Here is a 12,168-nt window from a genome sequence, read left to right on the forward strand (position 1 = left end):
GCTGAAGCGTGGTGGATCTATGCATGAACAGTGGCTGTACATATGCTCTCCAAAGGGCATTTTCACACAGGCTGTTTCTGGCAGATGGTCCAGTGTCAGTTATATATTAAAAAATTAATTAGTTTATGGAAATGGTTGCTTTAGTCCTCAGATATTTAAGGGTGCAATGACAGCACAGCTGACTCTTACTTTGCCAGTATTTGTGTAGTAGACTTGGTTTCAGTAGCTCAGCCCTAAGACACATCAATCATGTAAGATGGCAGAATGAAAAAGGAATAATTTCCAGACTATGGGTTCCAAGCAGGTACTAGTCTCACTTTTATTCAGTCACTAAACATACACTGACATGATAGGAGAGCTAGCCTTGTATGAGCTATTTTTAAGGCACTTGTAAATGCATGTGCATGTTGTAGGTGAAAGATTTACTACTTGTTAATGGATTAATAATTGTACATAGACAGCCTTGTTTAAACAATTATATAAAAAAAGCTGATGAGGAAAACTTGCAGGCAAACCACACGGAAATCAAGACTAAAACAAGTTTATGGAAACTTAACTAAGCTAAATGTCACTGCCAAAACATTGTTATCTGTAAGATGAAGCCATTCCTACATGTGCTGCAACATGGTGTTGTAGAGTAAGCTAAGGTATTTATTACTTATTAATGGTGCAGTGTTTGTTGTGTATCTGTACTTGTAGAAGCATAATCATGGATCCCTCTGATCTCACATGCTGTCTTTGCATCTCTGTGTCAGAGGTGCATGCCTTGTCAAACCCACTTCAAGTTAAGTGCCAAGCTTAATCATATACCAGGTAAGCTTAAAACTAGATTTGTTTTAGTTTAAGCCACACACAGATGATGCAGTGTGTGGATCTCTAAATCTAACAACATTTCAAGCCTTTATACTAGGAGTTACTTGGAAACAAGGTTAGATTTTTGCAAGGCTACATGCTTTTGTACTGCAAGAGCTTCAAAAGTCACACCCAGTATATTAAGGCTAATTTAGTTCTTACACTAAAAATGGAAAAAGTTAAAATTCTCAACATGCAAAAACCTGCTTTTTTACCAGGGCTGTTTGGGAAAGCAGGGCTTTAAAATCCATCTTACATCTGCTCATTTACAGTCGTTTGGGACACTCAGCACAATAAATTTTTCCATTATGGCAAACAAAGCGCTTGTTGGCCAGACCACGGGCACACTTTGTGCATTTGAAACAGTAATCGTGCCAGGATTCATCCTCGTAGTTAACCACACTGGTTCCTCTTCCAAATCCTGCTAGGAGAGAACACAATTATAGGACGGCGATAGTAGCGCTGCCTTGGCTGGGCTGTCCCACCAACCAGCACAGCCTGGTCCTGCTGCCCCACTGCTCCCTAGGCTTGCAGGCCACAGGGGCTGCCTGAAACTGCAAAGTGGCAACTGAGCCATGGTTTTTGTTGCATCTTCTGATGTTTCTTGAAGGAGAAACATAAGTCTTGCGTGGCTTGTCTCTACAATCAACTTTTTTCCCTTTGCTCCTTTCTCCAGCAAACAGTTAAGGAGAGATGTGGAGCAAGGACAGGTTGAGCTAAACACTTGTGGGTTCAGATCTGTGCTCTGAAATGCAGGAGGGAATGTGAGCCTCATCGGTCTGGCAGGACAGTGGCCACAGTTCAGGGCTGAGCTCTGTAATCCAGTGAGTTTTAAGTGCAAGAGACATCGGAAGGGGTACAAATGTCCCTTTGAGGGAATAAAAACACCACTCATTTTAGACTTAAGGGTCCCAGACTGAGATATGGGTGGGAATCATTCTGGTTGGGGGAGTTTTGAAGGAGGTAAATTTGAGACATGCAGAGGCTGAAGAGCTCAGTTACCAGCTCAGCCTCCATCCAGCACAAGCACGTGGCTCAAGAGCCAGATCACATGTAAAATACTGGGATTGGGCTTGGGTTACCAGACCTGCTTCTGATGTTTCCCACCCCTGGACTCTCTGTCTTTGGAGGATCACTGTCCTGACCTTCAGCACCCACTGCCCTCGAGCTGCATTTAACCCAACATACCTGTAATAGGATTCTTGCATCCAGCACACTTCTTGGCAACACACTCCTTGTAGCACTCAACGCAGTAAAACTGATCCTCCACAGCTGTGAAGCGCTTCCCACCCAGTTGCTTCTTGCAGTTGGAGCAAATGAAACACTCGGAATGCCAAGGCTGTTCCTGGTAAGTGAGGCCTCCAGAAGTGATAGGCTGGGAGAGAAAGAGCACAGGTGTGGTTCAGAATCAGCAGAGGAGAGGAGAGGTGACACAGACATGGGGTGTAGGGTAGGAAAGCTTTGTCATGGAGAGGATCTTTCCAAAGTGCATTAAAATTTAATTGCACAGTGCACTTGAGTCCCTCTAAACTGAAATTCCACATACCTGGTACTTTTGTAATACTTTCTTTTACCTGCAGTAACTGAAATTCCACACTAATCAGTTGCAGAAGTTGTGGAACAGCTACTGTTTCACTTCTTGAATATTCAGTACCACTACAGAGCCTAAACTACCCCAAGGCAAGTGCAAGACGGCATCATTTGTTTTCTGTAGTGTTGCCAACCACCCCTGCCCAGTTCCTGTAATGCACAGGAACCATCGGCTCTCCTGTCATTCCACCAGTTGCTGGCACTGGTATCTCAGGGGAAGAAATAAGCTTTGATACAGCTTCAGCATGGTCTGCCTGCTGGTTCACCCTCCCAGCTCCCAAAAGGCACACGAGGGCTGGTTCTGGCAGCTGCCTCTGCAGAGGGGAAGGACTTACATTCTTGCACTTAGCACAGGTCTTGGCAAACTTGTGCTCATGGCAGGAGACACAGTAGAAGTCATCACCCTTGGGGAAGAAGCTCCCAGATCCAATCACTTGCTTGCACTGGCTGCAGGTGAAGCAGTCCTTGTGCCAGACCATCTTCTTGTACTCAACATTTTGGTCTCCTACAATAGATAAAAATAACTTGTGAGATTTCAGGCCTGTGGCAAACCTTCCCCTGTGGGCAGGACCTGTCCATAGCTATGCCCAGGATTCCACTGGAATGCAGACCAGGGATGAGCTGGTCATTTCTGTCTCTGATTTTAGCCAGGGCTTGCTAGATTTTCTTAAAATAGTTACCAGCTGCCTGAGCCTTTTAGGACCTTGATTTACCAAGTAAAGCTTTTGGTAGAATTAGTTTAAGACTGACATGAGGGTTAATTATCCACATGAGGGTTAACGGCAAAGCAGCCTTTCAACACTTGAATAAAATGGACAGGTGAGAGCAACAATCAAAATTCACTATTCTGAGGCTCTCCAGCCTTCCACTGTGATGCCCAAACCCCTAACTGCAGCCTCGACAGCCTGATAAACCCCCCTGGTTTATGCTCTAGAGCAGAACACGACCCTCAGACCCATCGCTGGCACAGTACCTGCAATAATGGGCTTGAAGCAGCCCTTACACCTGGGTGCATCCTCAGCAGCAGTGCAGTTGCTGCACCAAACCTTGTTGTTCTCCCTCAGCATGAAGGGCTCGTTGACCAGGGACGTGTAGCACTTGAAGCAGCGGAAGCAGCTGTCGTGCCAGTAGCGGTTCTTGAAATGCAGCTCCTGCAGCGAACAGAAAGGGAGGCAGGGAGTGAGAAGCTTTTCTCTTTTCTCTCCCCCTGAGCAGCCCTAAAGCCAAGCTCCTGTCTCAGCAGCCTGGGCAGTAAAGGATGGATTTGTTGTCCCTAAGTTTGTCTGATTCAGAGGGTAGGGCTACAGCTTCTCTTCAAGCACTTAAGGGAAGGACATTTAACCAAACTCACTGACACAATCACATTCACTTTGGACTTTCAGTGGGACAGAAGATGCTTCAAACCAACAGTTTGGAGATTCAAAGCTCTGCAAGTTCTTGTGGTCTTACATTCCCTCTAGCTCAGGTGTACATTATTAACATTTATCTGTCCCTGAAGGTATATGCTAATGACTTCAATAATATCATATCTCTATACATAAGGAACAAGCCAATTTCCAGCTTTTATGGAGATCAAAACAGTTTCAACCACCAGGCTTGCAGATATTTGCAGGTCCTGCAGTTTGTTTCTTCATGTCCTGCCTGGTGTTAGTGTGTCTGAACATCAGAGATACTATTATAAATTAAAATAAAGGGAAAAAAACCCAGCAGAATCATCTTGCCACCCAACTGCTCTCAACATGTATGTATACAGAAAGAACTCTTGATTTCCATCATGAAGCAATAAGCATCTGAAAAATTGTCAGAAATCAGACCTCAGTGCTTTGCCCAGAAGATGAGTTTTGCAGGCCCTATGGAGGCCAGCTCCCTGCATCTCTCTCTCCAGGGCAATTCAGCATCTGCAGCAGGCTGAAGTGAGATCCTGTGCCAAAGCAGCCCACCGCGTGCCCGCTGTGCACACCCCAGTGCCGCTGTTTGCCCGATGAGCGCACGGCTGGCAGCCAGAGGATTCCCAAAGTGCTGCTCAGAGCCAGAGCAAACAGGAGGGTGATCATCCCCTGCCTCTCCTCATCACCCACCGAGGTGCCCAGCACTGACCTTGGAGTCGGCCCCGATGGGTTTCTTGCACTCGATGCAGGTGTTGGCGCAGAACTTGTCGAAGCACTTGACGCAGCAGTGCCGCCCCTCCTTCTGCACGTACTTCTTGCCCTGCAAGGGGTCGCGGCAGTAGTGGCAGTCGAAGCGCTCCGACATGGTGCCCACGGTGTAGCTGCCAGGCCCTGCAAGGGACAGCGGCTGAGGGACAGCACTGGGGCCCTGCAAGCTGCTCCAGCCTCCTGGGGCTGTGCAGATCAGCAGGAGGAACGTGGCGCAGGAATGTGGTGGTGTTATCACGCTCCTCAAGGGCTCCTTGATAGACAAAGCAGCTCCAGTCAAGGAGAGCAGAGTCTCAAATCAGGCTTTTCCCCATCCCCTTGTTAAGTGGGAGGATGCTGGGCTGGTTTATTTATATGCTGCGCAGGCTAATGACACCTAATCACTCCCTGGGAGTCCCTTAGTTCATTACTGCAGGCCTCGGTGAGGTCCTGGCTCAGGCACCACATCACTTGTGTGCAGAAATCACCAACAAACATGAGCAGAGTGGAACTGTTTCCATGTTTCCAGCCTGAACCCACAGCCAGCTGCAGCCCTCCAAGGCCTTTTGTGCTGGATAGTGTGGAGCTTCCAGCTGCCTCTTTTCACCAGGCTTTCACATAAAAAATCATAAGGGGGAAAAAAGAAAAGAAAAAAAAAAAGAAAAAAAGAAAAAAATCTGCCTCCATGGAGAGATATCTTTCAGTTCACACCATCAAGGCTCTGCCAAAATCTGATGTTCCACCATGGCCAGGGAGCTGTCAGTGGGTGTGGGGAATATTGACTGGAGGATTTTCCACTTTGGCTCACACTTTCTCCCCAGACATGCATCCCTTCCTGCACTCCCAGTCTCCTGCCAAGGGCTCCCTTCTTTCCATGCACCCTTCCTCAGCAGAAGCCACCAACACTCTTGTGAGGGGCTACAAGGGCTCCATCAGGATTCAGAAAATCCTGGACTGGTTTGGGTTTGAAGGAATCTTAGAAATCATTTTGTTCCAAGTCCCCACTACGGACAGGGGTGCCAGTAACTACATCAGGTTGCTTAAAGCCTGATCCAACGTGGCCTGGAGCACTTCCAGGGAGAGAACACAGGAGTTACAGAAGGCCATGGAGTTCCACAGAGGCAGCTCCATCCCTGCCCCTGGTGCCCCCAGAGCCCCAGCACTGCAGAGCCCATTTCCCTGCACAGCCAACACACAGGGACACAGCCTTGAGCCTTCTGCACCATCACCAGCCAGATGGGAAATGTCCTCTCTTCCTGAAAATTCCTCTCTTCCTGACAGGGCAGCAGCGTCAGCACAGAGCAAGGAAGGGATAGGACAAAATCAGGCCATAACAAGTGCTTCTGCCTCCATCATGTGGCCTCACCCAGCTCTGGGGCTACCCTGAAGCCTGTTCCTCAAAGAGCTCAGTGGTACAACAGTGCTTATTCCAGCCATGCTGCTCCAAGCCCAGGACAATGTGCCTTTATGAACCAAACCTGTAGGGGTTTTGGGGTGCAGAGAGGTGTGTCACTCCTGGCTGTGCCCTCACAGCAAGGCAGGGTCAGTGGGACCCTGTTTGGGCTCGCCCTTGGCTGCAGGATGCTCTTGGTCTGCCCTGTCATGACCTAAGGGCCTGGTCACAGGTTTTCATGGACACTTGTCCACCCCAGTAATTCCAGATGTACCATCAGCTACAGGGCCCAACCTCACCAGACCACTGCAGCACGCCAGGAACAGCCCAGCACTGCTGGGTACAAAGCCAGAGGAGCCTGCACATGAACACTTTGCCATCACAGCAGAGCATCTGCCTTATCTGGGCACAGGAGGAGTGGGACTCACACTGTCACCTTGCAGGCTTTAAAATCCAAGAGTCATCACACTATCTCCTCTTTGTCACCCTCTCAATAACATAGGGCCAGAACAAGTTGAAGGATTTATATTTCAGAGAGCAGGACAGAGAGCCCTAAAGAAATGTTTCACATAGGCAGGCTGCAGCAGAGGTGGAGGCTCTGTTCACAGCCTGTTCCTGCCCCTAAAACTGGCAGAGGCAGGCTGGAGGCTGAACTGGTAGGAATTGTACTTTGTGGAGGGACCAAGATCTGGAAATAAACCCTTGGCAAGGATGCCATGTCCTGCTGACAACTACACCAAGGGCTTTGAGGTACCTGTTCAAGCAAATGAAATGGATAAACAGCTGGGAAACATGGAAACTATGTGAGCCACCACCAGCTCTGCAGAGCTAGCAAGCAGATGAGTTTTATTTGGAAGAAATGCAATTGCAGAGTCCAGGGCAAATGGTATTGAAATGCCCCTGATCTCAAGTTTAAGGTTGCTTTCAGCCTGAACATATAATCTTGAAAGTATGGCTCGGGGAGCAACACAGCCCCATGTTGCCATGTAACACATCACTTGCTAATGTGAGACACATTTATCACAGCAGCTCTGGAGCTCCACAGGCAAATTAACACCGGGCCTGGAGCCCCCAGACTGGGCTGTGCAAGCAGCTTCTGCCTGCCTCCTGCCATCTCACACCAGAGAGCCCCTCTCCTGCACAGGCAGGGGCATGAATTTGCTTCCAGCTTTTCCAGAGGCTTCCTGCCCTCAGCCTATCATTCCTGAATTCCTGATCTAGAGCCAGGAAAGGCACCTCTGTCCCCTTGCCTGCAGTGAAGATGCAGTGGTCGCATTGTCCCTGCAAGTGTGCTGGCTGCTCATGGGCTCTGCTCACCCGTGCCGTGTCTAGAGCCCAGAGCAGCCCACCAAGGCATGGTGCTCATGAGCCCTGAAACCACCAGTTTGTGGCAGAGTGGAGCCCCAGGACAGCAGCAGCTGTGCTGAGACCACCAGATTATTTTCCCCAAATGGAGCAAACATCTGTGGACTCTTCAGAGCTCAACTTCATTTAGTATCCTGCAGCTGGTCCCCTCAGCAGTCCTGTCCCCTCTCATGGAAGGTAAACAGAGCAGATATTTCTCGTGCTCTGTATAAAAATAAATGTATTTCTAAAGCTTGCTTGGCAGCAGGTCATGGGTTTGGAGTTATCTCCTTAATAACCTGCTCTCCCTCCAGCTGCACAGGTCCCCACGGCACTACTTTCCAGAGCTTCAAGGTATATTAACTGGAATTTACTTTCTGAAAAATAGGCAAGTTATAAAACTAAGGGTACAGTGGGTACATGGAAAAATCATCACTTTCTCAGGGTCTTATTCAGTGCCCTCATCATCACTTCCCATCTGAGCAATGCAGCAGATGCCGAGCACAGAGTAGGGATCCACAACAGGAGTTCAACAGTGCTACAGAAACCCAAAACCAGGGAGAGCACTCACCAAACTACCACTAAAACCCAGAGCACTGAACCTCTGTGCTTCTTTTCACACTGCTGTGCTGAAAATGAGAGCAGTACATGCAGATGTTTTAGCTTGGATGTCACTTGAACACAAGTTTCTGTGGCTGTACCTTCACACCAGACTGGCATCTCCCAAGGTGATATCCTGGTCGTGTGTCTCTTGTTTAGCCCCAGGAGAATCACCATGAGGACATGCACTGATCCAAACCCCAGGCCAGTCTGACACTGAGGCCACAGAGAGGAAGAGTATGGACAGGCTGGAACTATTCCCCCTCCCAGGCATGTGCCCAGGATTGTCTGCTGGAGAGAAGCAGGTGAAATCAGTGAGCACAGGCAGCTGGGGGGAGTGGAAAATGCAGAATGTGCCCAGCCTTAAATAGCCTAGAGAACCCTCAATAAGAAGAAGAATACAGCCATACTTCCAGAAACAAATCTCAGTCTAAGCAAGGTGTCCCTGTCCCAGCAGCCCTGGCAGGGTGTTCTCTAAATGCAGCTCCCTGATGGATTTGGCTACAGCTGGGGGGCAGAAGGCCAGGCCAGTGGCCTTCTCAGATATCAGGGTATTTGGCACAAAGACCCACTGGAATACAGCCCTAACATTTACCTGACCACAGAGGTGCCAGTTGGCCACTTGTCCCCTGAAAGCATCTTCTGCTCCACAAGAACAGCCCTTGGACAGCCACACCTTCTATCCTTCAGAGATCTCAAACCCTTGGGCCCCAGGGGCTTCCAGACACCTCAAGTGGTGCTGACACCAAGGAATCACAGTGCTGAGGGTCAGGGCCACATCTGCACCCTGCAGCACAGCCAGCTTTGCACGGAAAGGTAAGGCCTAAGCAGTGCCACCCCACAAAAACTGCTGCATGCACACATCCCCTGCCTCCCGCTGGGCTCCTGCATCACCCTGGGCTGGTTCATCCCAGTTCAGCCAAAAACCCAAAGCAGCATCACAGTGGTTTGCACAATAAATGGAACCAAAGCATTCAGGGAAGGAAGCTGAAGCACAGCTGATAAGCAAAGCACTTAGCACAGGCTATGTGTTAACGTCTCTGGGGAATATGTTTAAATGTGATAAACCACCAAGAAGAACTTGAAGTGTAGTCTCTAAACACAACCAGAGAAACTGTACTTACACTTTACAGATTATTCTGCCACTTAAGAAAGAAGATGAGGTTGGAGTTGTTAACCCTCTGCCCTACACACAGTTGCACATGGAGAAAAAAGTGCTTTGTGATTCTACATTAGTTTTATTTTTTCTCAGCAGACTGAGTACACAGCCCCACAGTGCCAGGCACTGGCTACACCTGCCTGTTTCAGATCAGTCCTGGCAGCCCTGCTCTGTCACCTGAGTTACTATTCTCAGCATTCCTCTATGCAAGGTCGCATGGTTTGCTATAAATACCTGGGAAACCCTTAAAAGAAGGGTCCTGTTAATCCCAAATGCAAAGTGACACTCAGGACTGTACTGGCACAATGCCCTGGGCAACCAACATTTGCAAAGCCCAAGGAAAGAAAGAAATCTCTTATAGGTCGTTTTTGTTCTGGTATTTTTGAAAATACCAGAGCTGTGCTCTCCCACTGCCAGGCTGGGGCACGTGCGAGTCTCATACTCTATAATTCAAAAATTAATCTGTTGATAAAATGAAAGCTTCTTTATTTAGAGCAAGAACAGCTCCAAGTTCCTCAGGCAGTTGCCAGTAACATTCCCTACAGTCCTATTGCCACCATGTGTGAGCACATCCCAGTCATTACTAAATCTTCACAGTTCCCCAGGGAAGTAGGGACGTGCCATTTATTAAAAATCACTGGCCCAGCCCCGCAAACACTTTCCCCAGGGATTGCTTTGGCACTCAGTGCAGAGCTCAGTGAAGGCTAACAAGGCACCACTGCCTCAAGTAAAGCTGAGCACTTTAGGCAGAGTTTAAGCAGCAAAGTCCAAACCTTTCAAAACAAAACAAGTCCTGTCCATTAATTAACTCTGTGGCTGCATTAAGTTTTGTTTTTGAGACCCGACTACTATGTTCCCAGCTAAGCACTGGTCTGCCCCACCTCAGCAGCTGGGTGCCCTTCTCACACCCAGGGGCTCCCAGGTGCCAAAATGAGATTTCCTCCTGCTCTGGAGGATCCAGCCCCACCTTGAGCAGGCACTGTGATACCCCCACGGCTGCCCTGGGGTTCCCAGTGGACTGCAGGATCAGACATTGTCCTGTGACTGTTTGGCAGCAGCAGTCCAACTTCAGCATCTGCTCAGAACACCCTGCAGCATTTTATATTACAACACACCATCAAGTCTGTGAGTTCCTGCCCCAGGGGACATCCTCTGAGGAAGATGAGAAAGAAAAAAATTATATAGCTGGGAGTGTAATGGAAGGATGCTACAGCACTGCTCAGTCTTGTGGGCTGAAGTTAAACATCTTATATCAAATGATACCACAGAAGTCAGATTTACTCACACTGGTGTCCTGCATAACCTGTATGTGCATCCCACAAGCAAATCCTGAGCAGTTCTGTGCTGTGCAAGCAGCCTCTCGCATGTGCCTCGTCCTGGGAAGTTGAGCAGGAAGCTGAGCAGCAAACTGTGCCTTTTCTGCCCAGCTTTGAGGGGGCTCCCTGTTCCCAAGTCTCACAAGCACCCCTGGCTCCTGGTGCAGCAGCTGAGTTTGGTGCCCACAGGAGCTGTGCCCCACACTGACACCCTGTCCCCAGGCACATCCACCCTCGGGGTGTGCCTCACCAAGAGATGCAATGGCACCGCCACTGTGCTGTGAATACACCCTGGATATGCACAAAAACAGCTGCTAAGAGTGAGATAGGCTTTCAAAACCCCCAAAGAGCTTCTGATTGTCTTCAGCTGCAGGGCTAGAGGAATGAGGCAGGATGGGAAGACACCACAGAGCTGCATGCCATGTAGACATGTAAAATATGATCTTGAGATTCCTGTCAGTGTTAATGGAAAAATTAACATTTTCCTGTCACTAGTAAGGGTCAGCCCATCTGAACTAAAAGACAAACAGAGAAGAGGGACTAATCACAAACTTCCCACCAGAGCAGAGAAAACCATCTGGGTTTACACACTGGTCTCCCCTCTGCTCTGGGTTTCTCTGCTCACTGCAATAAACTTGCAGCAAGGAGGAGTGTTGTCCCCTATTTTCACCAAGTCTTTCTCAAATAACAGCTAACCCCCAGCCTTCCCACAGAAGCAGATACAAAAACATTTAAAATCCAATGCATTTCACAAAACAAACGAGGCCACCACCAGCACTCTGCTCCAGCACCAGTCTCCCACTGGTTATCAGCCCGTTTGCCATCAGAAGTTACAGCTGCAGATTGCTGAGGTTTAGGTCTGCATTCAAAGTTCTTTCTCTGGCACAGGAGCCTTTTAGCAAAACTTTCCTCCCCATTTACCAGGTGTACTCCCACACCCACTGTACCTGTGTGCCTGTGGAAAGCCATGGCCAGCAGCCCAAAGTCACCAGCAGCCCCGCAGGTAATGGAGTTCACAGGCTGATAAGGAGCTGCCCCATTTGATAACATACATTTAAACGGAGGCTATTAATATGGACAGGACTCCTACCAGATGTCCACTCCCCTCCCCAGAGATCTCAACCTTAATCCCCCTTGGAAATTCTTACCATTTTAGGTGATCTGAGGGAGAAGAATAGGATCCTGAGACCTCTAGGTCTCTGCAGGCAACAGTCAAATACCTGCCCAGCTACTCAGCACCCAAATTAGTCCCAAAGGCAGAATGAACTCATGAACTTGACCCCATGCTGGTACTATTTGGCCTTGGCTTTAGAGTGAGATTGTGTCTCGTAACAGTCCCAAGCTAAATTACAGACCCAACATGAATGCTGCTCTGCCATGGCTGAAGAGAAGAGGTGATCGCAGCCCCGCGGGGGCCAGGGGGCTGCAGCCCCAGTAGCCAGCGAGGAGCTGTCTTCTGGCCCAGAGAGGATGTGGCTGTACCCCTGGGGACTGAGCTGACAGCCCACAGAAACACCAGCACATACATTCATGGATGGGTTGGACTTGCTGCCAACATGGAGGTCATGCTGAAGTTTCACTGCCAGTAAAACTGCCATTCCTGGTCCTTCCCCAACTTTTTCCTTAAGGAAGCTCACAGCATTAACTGCTCAAAGGGAGCAAATCCCTTAAGAGCAGCACTTAGAAAGATGGGTGTCATGATATGGGGCTTCTCTAGCATCTAGCATGGCTTTAGAGGCACTGGCTCATACCTCTGTCCTCTAGACTCAGGTGTTCCCA

At 48.8% G+C, this 12,168-nt stretch overlaps 1 protein-coding gene across 3 annotated transcripts in view; it reads right to left on the reverse strand.

The window, feature by feature from the left end:
* Nucleotides 1-294: 294 nt before the first annotated feature.
* FHL1 (four and a half LIM domains 1) overlaps nucleotides 295-12,168 on the reverse strand; it is a 28,692-nt gene continuing 16,818 nt past the window's right edge. The window contains exons 1-6 of one of the 3 annotated variants that reach the window (XM_021548480.2): nucleotides 11,337-11,566; nucleotides 4,540-4,721; nucleotides 3,416-3,593; nucleotides 2,778-2,947; nucleotides 2,041-2,227; nucleotides 295-1,273 (exon numbers count right to left, since the gene is read on the reverse strand). In XM_021548480.2, coding sequence (XP_021404155.1) covers nucleotides 1,119-1,273; nucleotides 2,041-2,227; nucleotides 2,778-2,947; nucleotides 3,416-3,593; nucleotides 4,540-4,721; nucleotides 11,337-11,439 — 975 coding nt within the window. In that variant the 5' untranslated portion in view covers nucleotides 11,440-11,566 and the 3' untranslated portion in view covers nucleotides 295-1,118. Of the gene's footprint in view, nucleotides 1,277-2,040; nucleotides 2,228-2,777; nucleotides 2,948-3,415; nucleotides 3,594-4,539; nucleotides 4,722-11,336; nucleotides 11,567-12,168 lie in introns of those variants that run through there. The other 2 variants (XM_021548479.2, XM_021548481.3) reach the window with 2 other exon arrangements.

This window comes from Lonchura striata, chromosome 14 (genome assembly GCF_046129695.1).
Source record: "Lonchura striata isolate bLonStr1 chromosome 14, bLonStr1.mat, whole genome shotgun sequence".
In the NCBI taxonomy this organism is placed as follows: Eukaryota; Metazoa; Chordata; class Aves; order Passeriformes; family Estrildidae; genus Lonchura; species Lonchura striata.